We start from the raw sequence: 20520 nt of genomic DNA, 5'->3' as shown, positions 1-20520 counted from the left end.
CGGTAACTTTTTTTGTTGGCTCAAAGTTGTTTTTATTTCAAGGGAATTAAGGCTACATTGTAATGCCTGTGAATTCCCACATGAGGCGAAAATGGGTCAGTGGCTGCAATTTCTGCTAGAATTGCAATTTGAGATATTTAATTCCAGATGGTTCTTATTGCTACGCTTGCGCTAAAGTAATGGGTTTTAGTGTTGATGAAATGCTATTTCACAGAATTGAATCGTTAAGGTTGTTATTTCTTGATGAAACATGTAGAATATGTTGAAGAGACTTTCACTCTCAGTGAATCCTTGTAACTAGGTTAGTTTACGTAACCAGTGACCTTTAAACCATGGTCTATGCGCGGCTCTTTATAGAAAAATCTGATAACACTTTATCCAAGCTTTATCGATAACTCAATCAACAAGCATACATGCAGCCACTTAACCAACTAATCCATGTCTCCATTTAATAGTCCGTAGTTTCTACATGATTTTTATGTAGCTTCAGCTGCTACGCGATGCTACGACGTAACCCTCACCCCGAATAATAATGTATTTAGTAACTATGAATACAAAATTTAAAACATTTTGATTAATATCAGAGGAACAAGACGTATTCCGTACTTAATAAGAAAAAAGGCACCAAATAAATAGCTTTTACTCTCTCAACGCTTCCCCTAAAAACAAAAAACATTTAAAAGTTCAAACTATAAACGCGAAATGATGCCATCAGTCACCAAACTCTTTCCGTTTTTAGCTCCCAAGTATCGTCATTAACTCGAAGCAAGCCCTCGGAGGGATCTCCCCGGCTAATTAATAAAAGTGTCGCAAAAAGTTGTCGCATAAATTGCGACACTGACACTGGCCTGTGACGTCACAAAACGTTTTTATATCCTTTTAAACGGCACGCATAATTTTTTAAGTAAGATCGCTTAATTAAATGTTTTTGAGATTACACAATCTGTTGTGTTGTCTTGGGATGTTGATAGAGGATCTTACGTGGGACGTTTTGCAGGTGACGGACTTTTGTTAATCTGTGAGTAGTTCGGACGTCTTTGTAGGGGTATGTGGGTGAGCTCGGCCTTCAATGATTTGTTTAGTTTTTTAATTAAAGTAATCTGATTTGCCTGTCTATTTTATATATGGCAAGAAAATTGCTGAAAAGGATTGTCGCATGTGATAAACCTTTTTTTATTCGTGTGGATTTATTAAAAAGCTTTTGTTTGTAAAATATTTAGATTTCTTTAAAGAAAGGAAGAACGTCCATCACGTAACATACTTCGTCCAACCTTTTTAAACTCACGCACATTCCTACAAGGGTTGCGGAAGAAAAGCACAATTAATTATCTTTTCACGGCTTCACTAACATTACCGCCTTACGTCGTTGCCCGGCCCAGAAGGGCACTTTTGTAATACGTGCCCAAAGGGTTCATGCAATTTATGTTTTTACCTGTCTCTTGCAGCTGAGGACCAACCCTAATTCAAATCCTTGTTTGAGACAACCCTAACTGTTTAGCACCTTTGTGAACTAGGGTTTATGTCGACGTAGTTTACGCTTTTTTGTAAAATGTGAGGTCTCGTTTTATTTCTTTTATGTCTTTTGAATGCTTTCCGATGTGGAAATTCGTGATCACAGTAATTTTATAGAAGGTTTTAACACGACACATTAATTTTCTTCGTAGACACTTTTACACGAGTATAAAAGTTTACGAGTGAGTTTGTCGATTATATTATCAGAGTCAATAATTTTCTAAATTAAATCACCCAATTCACAATCCCTTCTACTAACGAGTACCGACAGCCGACTAGCTATTGGTCTTTTTCTTGTCGTATGGTTAGTGGTCAACCTAGTGTCAAAGTTGTTCAAGCCGCCCGAAGGCCTTTGACGTGGCTTAACGACTGTTATCTTAACTGACAACAACCGGGACCAACTTTTTACGTGCCCTCCGAAGCATGGAGACGCCCTGTTCAAATACCACTATGCGGTCACCCATCTATGGAATGACCGCGCCAAGGTTTGCTTAACCCACAGATCGTTTACCGACCGGTGAGCGCAACTGGCTACTAGCTATCGGTAAATTCTGTATAAAAATCTAAAGGTAAAAAAAAAAAAAATTGTTTAAATGACAAACTCCCGATGCTCGATAGTACCGACGAGGACAACAGTAGAACTCGATGCTCGTAGTATTAAGTAGAACTTTACATTTTACTTTTCCTTAACAAGAGCAAAATAATGAGCTCCATTTCAAAACAGAATTTAATATTAGAATTCAAAGTCAAACTTAAACCGTTCTAGAACGAAAAAAAGTATTTCTCAAACGTTAATCCCGAACAAAGTTTGTATAATGTATTATTTTTTGCGAAACAAAACGACCTTTTGTTGTTGTAATTAAGTAATTTAGGATCAAGCTCTTAATTCAAGGCAAACTTCCAGTCACGAATACACTCGTAATTAATTCAAGGAGTTAGTCTGGAATTGATAACTCCTTTTTATGTTTCGGACCTTTTAAGTTGTATTTTATGAAGGGGTTTTAATTGAAAACGATTGAGGCTGATACAAGAATTTGTACTGACTGAGCATTAATTTAAAGGAATTGAAAAATGAACAGAAATGACATTATGCAGATGCCACGTATGAATATGTCTTTTTGTGAACATTTTATGCCCCAAAACTGTTAATATTTTTGTGACGAAGTTATACAGGGTGTAAACGACAGCCTACCGAAAACGAAAAAAAATGACTTTAGACACGATTCTGGTGCTTATGGCGTTGAAAATTTTCATCGGGTTTTTCTTGATTTTTCCGATTTTTTATGCGTTTTTTTTATTTTTTCTGGTATTATTTCGTTAATACTACACAATGCAACATGAATATGAAAAAAAAATCGTCATATTACTGTTTTTCACAAAAAACAGCAATGGATTAAAACAACGTATAAATTCGCTATCAGCTGTTCGGCCAACGACACCGCGCCGGCGGCGGCCGGCCGCGACGGTCGACGTCACGCCGCTTACCTACGCGCGCCACACAGACACGATTACGCACACAGCTGTCAGCCTCACACTCACTAGTATGCAGCGTTACTTAGTATTTGTTCTATGTTAAAAATGAAAATTACATAATTATCCCGCTCTCCGATAAAAGGTAAATTCATAAGATTTAAAATGTGTGATATCTTATTATTACACGTACAAATACATACAGAACAACAAAAAATCCTATTGATATTCTTTAGCGCTATAAAAATCTCTAATAAACAATTTAACATGTATTGTCGCTTTGTTCCATTTGTTCTTGCAAAATTCTATTCGATATTTACACGCTCATTCATACTTCATACAAGCGCGGTGCGACTCGAAAAGTAGATGGCCGTAGTGACGCGTGACGCCGCGACCGCGCGTGGATGTTACATAGATGGGATGCGGCAAAATGGATGCTAAGTAATTCTCCGGGGATTATGAATTATGATAAGTTAGTTTCTCTGATAAGAATATTAATGGATATTGATTGTTATCATTGTTATGTACCTACATTTTTTATGGTTTAATTAAATAAACGTTTCGTGTTTATTTTATTTACTTTAAGCTGATTTTATGTTATAAATATCAAAGTTTTTTAAACTTACATCAATAATGTTTGTAATGTTATTTGGTATTTGAATAAAACTACAATGCAACCAGTAACAACTGTGACAAGTAAAAATAGTAATGCCACATCAATATTTTATTGAATCTAATCTCTCGCTGGGATCCTAACTCGTCGCTCGTCACCAAATCGGCGGCGCGCGCGCGGACGGCGCGGAGGGAGCGGGTGGCGCGGGCGAGGGGCGGCGCGAGTGAGCGGAGAGGCGCCCGCGCCAGCGGCTCTCTTTGATAGTTCGAGCAATTCGCTCGCGGAAGACGGAAGCTCTTCACCGGTGTCGTTCGTTATGTCCTATTCGTCGTGTCGTGTGTGAACTGCTGTTTATTATTACTTGTTATTGTTCCGGTTTTGAGTTGTTAGTGTTTTTATTGTTATTATTTTTGTTGTTATTATTTTCAAAGTGCAGTTGTGTTCGTAAATAGGAAGAAATGTTGATGTGTTGTGTATGGTGAAGCACGTGGAAGTGCACGGCGTGCTCTGCACCTGTACGTCCGGATCCAAAGGTACTCAAACTCTCGCCATACACCGGGTATTTGCGTGTTGATAGACATTGATAACAATTTGTTTTAGCACTTCCTTATTATTGGTTACGTTTTGCTATTATTGTTTGATTTCACGTAAGCCAAGTAGGTACCTACCTACTTACAATTTTACTATGAGCTATTGTAACATACGGGCCTACTTACGATACCTACCATAAACGATACATAAGATTTATTATCTAATGATAGCGTTGCATACTAGTGAGCGCATAGACGTGGTGGTACGCGTATGTACCTACGACGCGTCGCGACATGTCGTCGCTCAGCGCGCCGCCGCCGCCAGAAATCTCGTAGGCATGCGCGGAGATACATCGCGTTGTTCACTATACATTGAACGCTCAAAAATGACTAACTCGGGAACCAATCATTTCCGAGAAATATCGTTGGAGTAAATTTCGCGCATACAGTGTCACAAACTTACCAGTAAAGTTTTCGGTTAGCTGTCATTTACACCCTGTATATTCTGTAATAAAAATAAACAATCTTAGTCTTCCGCCTCTCTCTCTTTCTTCAAACCAATATAAGAATATATTTTAAATTGACCGTAAATGTTTTTTTCTTGTTTATTTTTTTTTGTTTTTGAATATCAAAATATCCACCCGTGCAAAACGTAGCACACACACGTTACCCGAAGAAAACTTCAGCTGTATAAAAAAAAGACGACGTGAACTTTAAAGTAAATGACTGCTGTATCAAAATATGAACACATTTGTTAAAATCAAAGCAATTTCACGACGTAACTTTTCATTAAGCACATTTTATAAAGTACAATCTCAACGAAGAAACCTTTACAATACAATATTTCTAAAGAAAGCAATAAACAAAAGACAAATTGTAATTATTTTGTATTCAATATTCATATCGTATTGAACAATCTCTGATTTCCAAAATAGAACTCGTTAACTCTGTATTGTGATTGAATTGTTTGTCGACCTATAATTTGTTATTGTTTGTTATTTTCGGTCATTTTAGGTCATGACCTAATAAGTGTTTCGTGGCCTAGATTGAACTATGAACTATTTATTGAAGATTGAGTCGTGCGTGGTAATTAATCGGGAATGTCGCTTTGGCATAACAAAGATGACGCTTGTGTGTCGAAGGCTAAGTAGGATTAGTATCAATGTAAACTGATGTTGAACTAATCCTGTATAACAGATTCATTGTTACAGTATTGCAAATGCTCTTTACAAAAATACGTTGTTGAATACAATTAATTTCAAATGTAGATATTATATTATTCTTCCTCGATTACTTTTTTAAAGTGTAAACCTGTTGAATGATATAGTATATCCATCCCAGTTTATCAGGAATTACACGATAAATTTTCACTTTTTATGACGATTTTAAACTCACGCCTTGTTAACATTATATTATAATTCAAGGGATTATAAATAAATGCAATTGAAAAGTAAAGGTAACGATACTGTAGTTTGCAGAAACTTGCAAAGAAATAAATACACTGTTTCAAATTATAAAGCTTGCATTCGTATTCACTAATTAGAAACCAGCCAAAAGCCATGGATATTACTTACTTTATCTTTGCGTATAAAACCCATGGGTTTTATAGATAAATAGCTACGGTTTTGATCCACCCTTCTTGAACTTCCCCTTGTTTTTGCACTTAAGTTTTAAGAGTCAATTCGTAAATGAATTATTTTGTTAGAGAAGTTCTTCTCGAAGATCGCTAATACAAATGAGTTATGTTATATTTTAACTAATTTAATTACCGTAATGGTTTTAAATAAGATATCATATTCTTGTAATATAACTAGTAAGAGTAGTTAGAAAATTGACTGCCTCCGTGGCGCAGTGGTTTAGGTCACCACGCCAACACTACTGCGTCGGGAGGTCGTGGGTTCGATTCCCACACGGAGCAATTATTTGTGCGATCCACGAATAATTGTTTCGGGTCTGGTTGTGCTTTGTGTCCGTTGTTTGTATGTTTGTAAAAGTCCCCGCGACACAAGAGCAATTCTTAGTGCGGGAGTTGTCTTTAAAAAAAAAAAAAATAGCGAAAAAAAAAAAAAAAAAAAATAGATGATTTGACCAACATTTTCATACGTTTTTATCAGTTTCAACGTATCTTTGCGTAACTATCAAAATAAAATCATTCAGGTATTCGTATAGGTCAAATGCTGACACTTATGATAGTCAATGATACAGAGAGTGAATTTACCGCCAGTTCGGAAGAACACACCTTGGTCAAAACATAACACGACTTTCTCTCGTTATTACTTCGCTCTTATAGCAATATGTAAGGTAGGATAGCCTTCCTTATAAACGTAGTTCAAATTCACAAGAACAAATTTTCTAATCTGTAGTTCCAGAGAAATGGTCGTTTCAACAAAATCCCTCTCCATTTTCATGATCTTCATAACAGATTACCCACGAAGCACTACTGTCCTAAATAATAATTAATTAACCAATTAATACTGTCGCATAAACATAAATTTAAATCGTTAATTAGTCGTAGTATTAATGAGAGAATGGCGAGGGATCCCGTTAATCACGGTGCCTTGGTAATTGTTCATCGATCCTTCCATCCTTGGGTGTAATTATCCCGCTACTGAAATTATTATACTCGTTATAATTTACACCTTATTCAACTTTACCCCTTTTTTGATGTCTTTTTGTTATTGAAGCGGGAAAGTTTGCATTTATTTGCGATTGAGATTTTATTTTTGGGGGTTCTGTTTTGTTATGAAGTTATTTGTTGGTTTGGATTAAAAAGGAATAAGTTTGAAGATTCTGTGACCATCAATTAATAACAATATAATTTTTTTTTGTTTTGCGCTAACTGGTTGTTTTATTTTGCAATGCTTTAGGCAAGCATTGAAGCCACATGGTAAATCAAATTAAGTTCTCAGGGACCGTAGGTGGTCATTGATTTCTGACTATAGACACGAAAACAAGACGTGATAAAATACGCATTATATTGATTATAAATAAAAAATGCTACTATGGCAGCCTTATTAGAAACTTTAGCTACGAGCTTAGATTATAACAAAAATTAAAATAAAATTTATTTACTCAAAAAGATAATGGTAATATCAGACCGCTTGATATATTTCATAGACTAGCTGACCCGCGCAACTTCGCTTGCGTCACATAAGAGAGAATGGGTCAGAATTTTCCACGTATTTATAACACTTTTTACTGTTACTCTGCTCCTATTGGTCGTAGCGTGATGATATATAATATGCCTTTTTTTCAAGAAAAATATATCAAAATTATTTAAATATCTCTTAATATAACGAAGTCGCGCTAAGGCATATCCGCCATTAAAACAGTTGCCATGACAACGGAATTTTGTTATTTTAATGTCATTATAATATTGATTATTCGCGACTTAATTCGCCACCTGAATTTTCCCGGGAAATGCGTCATTTTCCCGGGGTAAAAAGTAGCCTATGTTCTTTCTCGGGTATCAAAATATCTCCATACCAAATTTCATGCAAATTGGTTCAGTAGTTTAGGCGTGATTGAGTAGCAGACAGACAGACAGACAGACAGACAGAGTTACTTTCGCATTTATAATATTAGAATGGATAAACTCTCAAACCTTTTAGTTTCCCAAAAAAAAAGGCTTGAAACAGTAGACCAATCTTTACTTAAACATCGTAATATAATCAAAATAAATGCTTTGCAAAAATTGAACTTGCCTAGATTTGCCAATATCGGAGCGAAGTATTTCGAGGGTTAGGTTATAAGCCCACATACTCTCTTGATCAAGTTTGATAGGAATCCGATCTAAATACTGTCGGAAAATTTTGTATGATAAAAATAATTGAAATTACCAATTGATTTTGGTGAAACATGATCAAAGAAAAGCTTCGAAATCAGCTTGACGACCCACACATATAAGTATTTGAAATGATTTGAAGTCAAAAGTATTAAGAAGTATTTTGTTAGTATTCTTTGATATTCTTTTCAATGTATTTTTGGCTGTCGTATTGATAAAATTGACTGTGGTTGTCTACAGTAAATAAGTATCTTTAGTATTCATTACCTTTTTTGACACTGAAGGATATTCAGTCGAGTACCTGTTCTAAAGATTCATAATCAGATTATATAATGATAAGGAAAAGGAACTCCGTGGCACAGTGGTTTAGGTCGCTAAGCTGATATCATTGCGTCGGGATGTCGTGGGTTTGATTTCCACACGGAACAATTATTATTTGTGCGATCCACAAATAATTATTTCGGGTCTGATTTTGCTTTGTGTCCGTTGTTCGTATGTTTGTAAAAGTCCCCGTGACATAAGAGCAATTCTTAGTGCTGGAGTTACAATTAAAGAAACAATGTTAAGGAAAACTCAGGTGAGGATCAGCTTAGTTATTTGTTCAAAAAGTATTGTATGAAGAAACTGACGATGGAAATTTCGAATCTGTTCATAACAGACCCTATTAAACAACCAAAAGGTGCTATATGAAATTAACGTTACTTTTTTCTCAATTCACATCCTCTTAATATTCACAGCTAGCCGTTCACCTATCATCATCATTAAGACGGTAATAGCGAATAGCTTTCACTCCGTACATAATGTATGACAGTGTCCTCTTTACTGCGTTAATACACATGACACGTTTTGGTTCTCGTCGCGAAATAATGTAAGGTCACTAAATTGTTAGGGTTGAGTCAGACGTGCGTGTGGTCGCTGCGGGTTGTAGGCTGCTGTTTTTGTTCTTGTTGTATTGTTGATTATAATATTACTACTTACGAATGTACCATCTTGTAATCATTGTAGAGTATTGTTCTGTTCTAGAAAAATATATTGGTCGTCAATATCACACCTTCATAATCTTAACGTAAGTTTGTATCTTTTAACTTTTAAGCTAAAGTTTATACTAATATTGTTAATGATGCACTCAAAAAAATAGTTCCTTTCATTGGATGACAATCGTAAGGAATGATTAAGTACAACGTATTTCTTTCTCTCGAACTGAGAGATAATCGCTGCGATTTCTCGCTACAATCTGAAAAGCCCCAATCATTTCTATTCTGTATTTGGTCAGCGGGTTTCACCGAGTTGTAAAACGGTTTTATGTATCATAAATACGGCTTTAGTTAGTTTAAGTGCTTCTTAGATTGTGAGGCGTAATCGAAAACCTTGTGAGAAGCGAAAGCGCTTCTAAATAACTTATGAGAGATAAACAAAGGGTTTATGGCGTACATAAATATACGACGATGACTTAAAGTTTCGAATGACACTCATTGCACTATCGAAACAAGGTATGCCCGGCAGAAGTGTTCAATCTGGACAAAACGTAATATATTAATTATATTTGAAATTCATTTTTATTGAATTTCTAAATGCTGTTAAACAATTTTCTGAACGATACACGCTCCTTGTTCTTAGAGACAAATCAAAACATGTTAAATTATCTGCTTATAAAAACGTTATTTTAATATTATTTTGATGTTTTCTTCAACTTTTGAAGCCTCGAGACTACCAATATCTCATTCTCGTATAAACTAACTGAATACTACATATTAAAACTTGATTTCTTTGATTACAGATCTAGTCGCGTGGTACCCGGAGGTGATGCTCTGACCATGTACAAGATGACCGGGTGGGTAGCAGTTCTGCTGCTGCAGCTCGCCGTCGCCAGTGCCGGGAAATGCACCACGTAAGTACCCCTTATACCCCTTAAAAATGATTTTGATATGAGTTTATCCTGTGTGTATTCGGAGGAATTGAGTATAAAAAAAAATAGTATTGGGCGATCAAATGTTCAGAGAGCTCATTTTTCAACTTGCGGTGTAAGTAAATAAATTCACTTATAAAATATTTATGATATAAAAATCAAAATGCATTAAGCCAATAAAATCCTTTGCCCAGCTTTTGCTTTTTCCAAACCAAAAGAAAAACGTTTAGAAAGCCAATAAATACGTCAAAATTTTTCAGAGTTTACTCAATAGCCTGTCGATGACCGATAACTTTGAAAACGGTTCAATGCTCTAAGCAATAAAAGGTCGCAAAAACAGAGTTCACCAACCAGCTAAGCTTAATAAGAAAAATCTCCAGCATAAAAGTAAAATAAACTCAATTTAATTCATATAAAAACAGTTTCACACTTTCATTGCAACAAATTAAAAATATAAAGGCACTTGACCTTTCTGAAAGGAGTCGTGTTTTTGAATATAAAAACTCGGCGAGTTCGTACTTGTGTGAAATGGGTCCTCGGTTTCATTGGGGTAGTGGGGCGGTGTGGAGGAAAGTGAAAACGTGTCAAGCGTCATACGAGGGCTGACGAGTACTAAATACTGCACCTGTTAACATGAGTGTTTAGGCTGTGGGACGTGCCGTAATGGGGTGGTATTTTTTTCGTGTTTTAATTGTGGTGTGATGTGTAAGTTTCGTGGTTGTAAGGAAACTTTTGTGAGGGAACTTTTGTGTTCGGATACGGATGTTCGTGATACGGATTCCTTGAAATTCGTCGGAAGTAGCGATTTCAAATTTGAGGTAGAAACAAAATTGTGTTTATGTTGCTTAATAAAATTTTTCTTCACGGAAGAAAATGGATTTAAAGCCGAAAAATTAGCGTATTGCTGGTGATTAAGCCTGTAACAAAGCTATGGGCTACTACTGAGATATTGAAACTCAAAAAATATTTATGATCATTAAAACTACAGAAATCGTAAACAAAGATTTGTTCACATCTGGGATATCTGGGGGCACGGAAGTGCCCCCGCAAGTCGAGCAAAAAAAAAGCGGCACGGCCGTAACATCCTTTTCTCGAAGCAATTCGGGCTATTTTTGACACCCCTATAATTTCGTTGTGGATAAAACAAGAAGCCTGGATTTTCAGCAACTAATTAGTCATTGTATAAACACGGTATATTTAAAATTTCAGTCAATTTGAACCAGTAGTTTAGGAATGACAACTTGTTAAAATTTTTAATTTTGTCACTCACTGATTCACTGACTCACTGACTCACCGATCATCAAAAGTCTAAGGTACTTCTAGCAGACTTAGAAGCTTAAAATTTAGAATACAAATAGGGTTTAGTGTCTTAATCATGGGAAAAATTTAATATTTTCTAATTTCGGTCCAGTTTTCTAAATACACCAACTGCAACAATAACTTTGTAATCCCATATAAATGTATAAGATTACAAGGTTACATTTGCAGTTAATGAATTATTATTACAGTAGAAAATAAAATAAATAGGTGTAAATAGGTACCTACTATATGAGACATAACGGGGGAGGGGGTATAGGGTGGATAAGGGTGTTTAGCCCATGAAACTGAACAACATTCCCATAGGAAAATATGTTGAGTTATGAAAAAAAAACGTCTTTCCATACAAATTGGACTTATGTTCGCTCTACAAAAAGAAGTGAGATGCCATCAAAAACATTCTGTAAAAACCTCAAGTCTCGCCGTAAAAAGTTGTGAGATCGATATAATACCAAGTCGATTAATCTATTTAATCTCTACTTAAAGGACCTTCTGTCTTAAGTTATTACGTATGTTATTATCATGCCAATTTAAAAAAAAATACCTTTAAAACAATAAGATCGACTTGGTCATCGCAAGAAAACACAAATTCGCCATTAACATTTCAGGAGCATTAACTTCTCGTCGTGCTGTGTAGTGTGATACATACTAATAATTAAATCATGCGATGGCCAGGTCGGTCTATTTGTTTTAAAGGTATTTTTTTTTTAATTGGCATGATAATAACATACGTAATAACTTAAGACAGAAGGTCCTTTAAGTAGAGATTAAATAGATTAATCGACTTGGTATTATATCGATCTCACAACTTTTTACGGCGAGACTTGAGGTTTTTACAGAATGTTTTTGATGGCATTTATAATACAAATAACAAAACAGAAGCATTTAAAACCACACTACAAACATAAATTCAAAGCAAACTCAGCATAAAGTAATCCAGATAATACTTAACGAGTTCAACTTTGAAGATAATCATTTTTCAAAAGACCACAGCGATGTACAACGACTTGCAAACAAAGGGGGACTGGCAGGGTAATTTTATACCGTGAAGTCATTGGGTTAATGTCTTTTTAACTTGGCCGGTTAATCACGGTTCTACAGGTACTTTGTAACTGCAGTTCAACGTTGACTAAAACATTAAAAGATTTATTAAGATTACAAATTTTGTAATTACTTTCTTCATACTTTTAAACCTAATGATTATTTTTTTAGTGCTACGTCTAACCTCTTAAGTTTCCATCGCTTTTACAACCCATTAAGCATGTTTGATTACATATTATTGCTTGTTAAGAAATTAAAAATGGTTGCGTCTCTTTAAAATAGCATCATATTCAGATGTAACATTGTTACACTGATGAACTCTACATATATTGTGGTACTAGTGTTAGTATAAAAGATTAATTTTACATTTATGTAGAAAACCAGTTTGGGTGATTTATTCCAAAGAATGATAAACAAAAACATTGTCTACTATTATTCGCAATTGTCACTAATATATAACATTCAAAAGTATAGATTACTTTTTGCCGTTACTCATCAGTGACCCCAATTCCATACCGACCAAATATTCAAATAACAAAATGAAACAGAAAACAAGGTTCCAATTAAAACGATCACGTCACTGTGAAAGTCATTATCCAATCTCATGTATTTTGTTCAAATAATTACAAACACTCGGTCAGCTTAATAACGATTTTGTATCAATACTTGTAGCTTGGGCTAATTAATTGTGTGTCATGTTAATGAAGTACAAATAGGTGATGTAACATTGAGAGCTGATAAATGTTAACTTGGTGGTTTTTTGTGGCAAGTAAATAGGGGTGAATGGAATCAGTGTTTAATCAGTAAATATGTAATTGCATCATTTCTTTTGTGATTTAATTCTATAATTATATACTTCTTTTGTTACGAAGTAGCTACGAATACTTCTACTTTATTTGATTTCTGATTTTATTTTCTTATTTTCGTAAACGGACACAGGGCAGATGGTTATTCGATGATTACCGTGCATTTAAATCTCTACATACCGAACGGAAAACATTTTGTTGGATCAGACTATTACCTAAAATATAAAATGGTAATAAGGTAAAACATACACTATTTTGTATATAAGCTACAAAATAACTCAACAAGTTACTAAATACAAATTCCCAAAAGCTTTACTTATCTATTAATATTTTTCCCTTTGTACATAATTATAGTACTCGAGTCAGCGCTGTCATGATTGATGGACATCCTACTAATGATTTTGGTAAGAATACTCGTAGCATCACGATGTCATCTCATTATAATGTTCTGCAAATTTCGCTTGTACAGTAAATAATGTAACATCCGACATTTATCTGACTAGAGAAATGAATTTCAAGTTTTAAGATGTTTAAGACAGATTCAGAAGATTTTTTGAAGGAAAATGTAAAACACTTTAGTGAATGCTTTTCCTATAATAACAGAAATATTAATGTATCAACTAAGTAAGTTGTAAAAATGAGACTTATGGTTAAATATTAAAATACAAAAAACTAGAAAACAGAACTTAAAAAGTAAATCGCACTTTCTTAAATTTAATGAATTGTGATTATAATTACTCAAATATTTGCCGCTTAATGGTATCTTTACTAAGATGACCGATTCAGTCAAGCATTTCAGTTACCTAATTGACTCTACAGCATATTCTGAAAGGCAATGTTTATATTATTAACTATCTACACAAGCTTCAAATTCCATACAATCTGATGAACGAAACTTCAAGTTGTAATTAAGCCTATTTGATCGAGTTAATAGGACAAGCGACTACGAAATTAAATACAATCCTTAATTACTGTTTCCATCTCACTTGTTACACGGATTCAATTTAATCAGGGTCTTTACATTTTGGTCTACTCTTTGACTATTTGTATAAAGTACAGGCTGATTCTAATTCATAGATGAAAATAGAAACAAAGTAAATGTTATGATATAAAAACTGCATCCATAGATTCTTAATTTATATAACTGCTGTTGAGGAGCAATTAGATACATGAGAGTCATTTAAATTTTAATATTTCTTGAATAATTTGTATCGAAGTTAACTTCAATTTAGTTTGACCCGGTTGACCTAATTTCAAAGTTCATCAGAAATGTCGCTTGCAAACTTATTAACGCAGTTCTATCATTTCGAACGTAACAAGATCTTTATAAACGTAACAAATTAGGACATCTATTAAAGCTTTAAAAACCAACACTTAAAAGAGAAAAGTCTATATCATAAGCACTAAGCTACGTATTAGCATCAGCCTGTAGGAATTCTGTTTGTCACCCGTTACACGGCGCGCCTCGACACAGAAAATCAATTAATCATTTTCCCTCGCGCTAATAAAATTTACTACTCCACGTCACTCCGGCGAAGGGCTTAGAAAACTCGATTTATTTTAGAAAGTCATCTATTTAATTGAGGCAACTTTGCAACTTCGTGAAAGGGGACGGAACGAGAGGGATTTCCAAAGTTTCCCCTATAAGTTTTTTATTGTTAACGACAATCCTTCTGGAAGTTTTTTCCTATGGTTATGTGGTATAAGCTTTGATGTATGGGGACCGACGGTTAAGCGACGGTATTTTTGAAGGACGTCAGCCTCCTTTTTGTTGAAAAGAATTTCACATACGAATATTCGAGGATCAGATTTTTTTGGCATCCCGGAGTTTATTCTTTGATTACAGTTAATGCTGTCGTGAAACTTTCTTATATTCAAATATCCGTGTTTTTCCTGGGACTTCAAAATACTTAAGGATTATCTTAGCGTTGGGTTTTTGGGTTCCTTCTCGCCTTCTCTTACTTAACCAGAGCAAAATTAGGTAACTTTATGTTAAAAGGTTGTTAAGAAACCGGATTAATTTGTAAATTTGTTTCTAGTCTTAAGGAGAGATTAACTAATTTTGTAAATAATAAAGTAAACCATTTCAGTTTTACACTATTTTTCCCATGTACTGAATAGTGACCACCGATTTGACGTACACTAGTTGTCGACTGAGATATATGATACGCATACTAATTGCTGTGTGTTTATTCCTATGAGTTAGGACTAATAGGAATAGAGTCTATACCTAAAAAGTCAATTTTATTTTGTGCATGTTATTTAAAGATATTCAAACTTAATAAACCAATATCTTCGTCACATAACATCTATACAAAGTTTACTATCAGTAAGTAATCTCGTACGTGCTATGAGAGCCTAATTAACTAAGTAAAATGACGTCACAGCTCCTAATGAGCTAACAGAACACATACCTACATATTGTATAGGTAGTTATATGATGTAAGAGCAATCAATCAATTATTGGATGCAGAATTTTGGTGTAGTACATGCAGTGTTTGAAGGTAGCTGATTGATTAAGTTTGGCTCATTCATGCCTGGATAGTTGATGATAATCAATCAAATTGTGTCATACATAATGTATACATTAAAATTTGGGAAGTGGAAAATCTAAAAAGGTATTTGTTCTGTATATGTAGAACAATGTTTGTACCTTCTGGGTCTTAAAACAAGTCGAAACAGAAGTCAGTAAATGACATACGAAATACAAATTAAATTCGCTGTTAAAACGAAAATATTATGAGTTATAATGATAACTTTCATTACTCACACAAAAACTACATTTTATTGGATGCTTTTGGCACTCCAGTATTATTAACTTAATCTAAATATTTTGATTTACCTTAACGATACCACAAGCAGAATAAAGCATATGACAAAAAACAATTCAATAACAAAAATCATTACTTACACCAATTAAACATAGACACAAAACTGCCAAATCATATACTTCATTCCTAACAATTAGACATTCTTTCTTATACTGAGAATAAGTAGGTACATACAATTCCAAGTAAACATTACAGGGTTCGTTACAATTCCTCTTTTATAATAAACACTCATCTTCAGAAATAATTATCTTCTCGCTCCAGTGAATAGCAATTTGCTCGTATGAAAGCAAATATAAGACGAACTTAGATCTGTACGTATGTTCAAACCTCGAGATGTGTACCATTTGCCGATGTTTTTCCATATTTTGAACAGAAATTACGTCGTTCATTTGAAATATGAGTTTGAATGGTATTATTAAATGATTCTGTATCAATTTTACCGACATTTTGGTTTGTATTCTGTACGGTTGTGATTTCACAAGTGTTGAAATCATTTTTTCGATATTCTGCCTGTTTTACGCGAAAATTTTTCTTCAACAATCGGTTCAGCGCCTCTAGCGGGCATCGTAGAAACTATTTTTGGAGTATATTTTAAATGTCAAACTCCCGACACAAAGGTACCGATTGTACGGAATCGCGCTTCTGGACTGTTAGCTTTTCAAATTAAAAGCTTAAAATCATTATTTTATACACGTTGTTACGTCAAGCAAACCTAGTTACAACTTACCAACTAGCTGAAACCGGAGTTACAAGAAAATAATGCAACAAGTAGTAAACAAGTGAACTTTCATATTGAATTTAATACAACACTGAAGGTTGTTGAAGGCTTCAGCTAGAGCGAACTTGGTCCATTTACACAAGCTTCTCTGTTAAATAGAGGCACGTTTATGATACGGTGCGTAACAAGAGCTGTGACCTTTCTTGTTTGACCTTACTGGAATTATGTACTTGACTTAGATTTTGTAATACTTTATTTAGGACAGAGTTGTGTTTGGTACCCAGAAATCAGGTGAAAGTTTCTTTGATACCTTTTACTTTTTTCCTGCCGCCAGATGATTTTTTTTTGCAATCAATGTTGTAAAATTAGAAGTTTGGTGTCATTGTTGTTTCGTTTCCTTTTCTTCTTTATCACAACATTGGTCTTATAGTCAATGATATTATATATATAGTTAAAAATAATATTAGAACGAGTAGTTTTTCGAAGTTTTTTACACGTTATCAGCGTGAAACTGTAACTCAAGATCTTTGTTACATAGATACAGAAAGTCATGCTTTCTTTCCATAGACGTAGGCAGAGACCGGAAAAAGGTCTTTGATTTAAGATATAAAAAAATGGACGGAAAAAACGGAAATAATGGAATAAATACTATCCACATAAATCCGAATGAACAATCAACTATAATTAAATTAGTCCAGACAAGTTTTCATATTCACAGCTCAATTTAAATCTGAATCGAGAAACATTAGTTCAATCTCGAATCAAACGAGAACTAATTTAGAACGTCAACCTTTGAATCGACAGTCGGATATTTCAGATACACTTTGATCTCATGAGCTCATGTTACCTGGTTAGAGCATGTCGGTTGCCATGGCAACGTATATAACACACAATGGTATGTATGTGATCAAACAAAGCTCACCGATATCACTGCCACTGACGTGTCATTTACATATCCGAAGTACCGCTACTGGAAATGACAATTGAATTCGGAGAAAAATATTGTTTTTTATTTGTTATGTAATGTGAAATGGATTTCTTCGAAAATGATAAGAAAGAAAATACTGGCGGCGTTTGTATAGAATTCATAATATATATATAAGATGTGTTTTTAATACAAAAAAATATTTTTTTTACACACAATATTGGCGCGGTAGTAATAAAGTAAGTCACAATTTTTATTCATAATTGACGATAAAATTAAATCCGGTTAAAAAGTCTGCCGGCTAAGGTCAAACCTATGATGAAATAATCTCGTAGACATATAAATATTAAATACAGTAACGCAATTCTTTACAGTTGGTACTGCCGAGTATCAAAATTTTGACATTTAAATGTACTAGCAAATAGTACCCATGACGCTCGTTACAGGGACTGATCAGATTTTCATACAAAAAAAAATCTAAAGCTAGACGGTAGACGGAAGTCGATAGTGGTAGAGAATTGAGCTACTGTACAGTACACAACAACAGTAAAAGTTAACAATAAATACTAAACAATAAACTGAAATCGGAACATTAAAACAAAAGAATAAATCACGATAATTCGTTAACAATATTCCACAATACAGTGGTCGATGAAAACATCTCGGGACCAATAAGATGCAAATTTTATGGAAATATAGGCATTAACCAATGTTGACACGAGTTCGCGCCTAAATTGAAGTGTACTAACACCCTTACACTGTTATATTGAACAAGTTTCAAAACATTTTGTACAAGTTTGTTTATTAGAAGTGAAGATTGGAAATCTAATTTAGGTATTAGGACAACTAAAGGGCCTTTTCTCCGAAAATATTTAAGGGTAAATTTTAAGTACAGATCGTGCTTTTGTATTAATTTAAGACTAAGACGTATTATGATAACAGGTTGATACATACTAATAATTCACATAAAACATACTAGCTATTATAACTTTTAAACTCTCGCGTTGCATGTTTGATGTATAATAGAATACGGGAATTAACGCGAACACGCATTTTACCTTAAAATGCCTAACGTTTCGGCGCAGGTTGCGCTCGCTGTGGTCGCAGGCTGACTGGGAAATTCCCGTTAATTCCCGTATTCTATTATACATTATACTAATTATTGTCATCCACAATCTTATTAGTGACTTCATAAAAATCTTATAATTACACCGAGCAATTCTCGATTAAAAAACAGCCATAAGAAGTCTTATACTGCACCGTTTAGATCGGTCTTGTCGTAGTATCAAATCTAATTCCGGACAAAATTTAAATCTGCTAAGTAATGAGGTATTTCCAGGAACTGATAATAATACGACGAAAATAATTAATTACTTAATTATCCACCACTTCCGTGTTCCACTGAACCCATTAATTACTTCCCACGAACTCTTTTTATTACGAGTAATAAAATATCAGTAAACGTATTTACAATTTCGTTTTTGTGTTAATTACCTGTTAAAATTTATATTATAAAACGAAAATATAAAAATAAGTATTTATTTAGCAGTTTTATTAACTTCACTAAATCTATATACATATATGCATGTTTTTGTATGACAGTATGTAATCCATTGAACAAGCGCCTTGTAGGTAGCTGCTAGGAAAAAAATGCAATGCTTAAAGCAAACAAACCCGGCACTACCTATGATCCTCTTACAAAGACAAACATGTTAACCCAATCAATCCCTGATGGAGGACCTAGAATTCGTCAGATCCGATATCCGAACAACCCCGCCGCGGCCTAAAAGCACTTTCCAGTATGACGTTACATCCATAAGCCGACCATTGGCTTACTCCGGCTCTGAAACCAAGTCCTTTGTTCCTCACGTATAGATGTACGTCATTGAAACAAAATTTGTTGAAGTGAAAGCTATTACTCTGTCTACTGTAACTAGAGTGCTTTTGTTCCGAAATAGGAGTCCCAGACAAGGGGACATTGTTAGTCGTGTTATTTAGATTTAGAGCTACTGTCACGACATTCTGAATGGAGTGATTTCATTGTCTATTTAAGAGACACAGAAAAAATCTCGCTTGTCTGGTATTTTCGTATTAGGTAATGCCAGAACAGTTCTACAGCGCATAAATGTTTTATTCAGTTTAGATTTATGAGAAAGTAATGCTCCGGCTATAAAGAGATTTATTTTATTATATCTTAGGTCACCCTTAGGACACGACCTGGGGTCAAGTCAAACCTTAAGCGAATGCGCCGAAGATTACAGGATCAAAGGATATATTGTATATTCATGATAGAATTTTGTATTCAAATCAGATTGATCTCTATTGCTTTGATACACTGACAGTCTTCGGCTAAGAAATCTACAGATAAGATTTAATAAACTCCAATTCTTAGAACTACCAAAGATTAATTGGAGTTTTATACTTAAGATTTCCAATGACTCATCTCTGAGCTAAGCTGTTTCTTTAAGAAAGTAAAATAATACATCTAAAGACATGTCAATGGGCTCTCGATGTAAAGCCTTCAGGTCACTGGGCTTGTGAGGGCGGGGTGCGAGGAGCGAGACGGGAGGAACCAAGGCGCCAGCACATGAATAATTCATTAGAACGTAATGAGCCGCAGGCAAGTATTCAGTCACACTGTACAGAAAATCTATGGAAGAAAACTTAGGTCGACCTTAATGATTTTACGAAAAAATGTCTTAGAAGGTGATTTTAATCGTTCTTGAGATTTCGTTTTAAAACTTCTCAGATGAAGTCTGCTCTAATAGAATTTTGATTATCCTATCTATAGTTTAATGCAATCCAGTCAATGACATTTCTTAAAGACGGTCTCATGTATTTAGTATTCCACGAATTGTCTTAAAGTAGCGTCCCAAAATGTATTCAATCCTTGTACAAATATTTTCAAAACTGTACAAACCGCTTGTTTATGTAAATCACTAATATTTCTATTCAAATCATTTAGAGTTGTACAGTTTCTATCACTAAAACAAAGCCGAATAATTGTAAACACTCCAAACAACAGGCGTCGTCTCTTAACGGGAATACTAATAATGGTATTCGGTGG

At 34.4% G+C, this 20520-nt stretch overlaps 1 protein-coding gene across 1 annotated transcript in view; it reads left to right on the top strand.

Moving 5' to 3' along the window:
- LOC142976588 (C3 and PZP-like alpha-2-macroglobulin domain-containing protein 8) overlaps nt 1–20520 on the top strand; it is a 210880-nt gene that overhangs the window by 84361 nt on the left and 105999 nt on the right. Inside the window, exon 2 of the mRNA XM_076120021.1 lies at nt 9687–9797. Within this exon, the coding sequence (XP_075976136.1) occupies nt 9724–9797 (74 nt within the window). The 5' untranslated portion in view covers nt 9687–9723. The remainder of the gene's footprint in view (nt 1–9686; nt 9798–20520) is intronic.

Source organism: Anticarsia gemmatalis, chromosome 11, assembly GCF_050436995.1.
Source record: "Anticarsia gemmatalis isolate Benzon Research Colony breed Stoneville strain chromosome 11, ilAntGemm2 primary, whole genome shotgun sequence".
NCBI classification, from domain to species: Eukaryota; Metazoa; Arthropoda; class Insecta; order Lepidoptera; family Erebidae; genus Anticarsia; species Anticarsia gemmatalis.
This window is presented reverse-complemented; position numbering and strand designations above follow the sequence as displayed.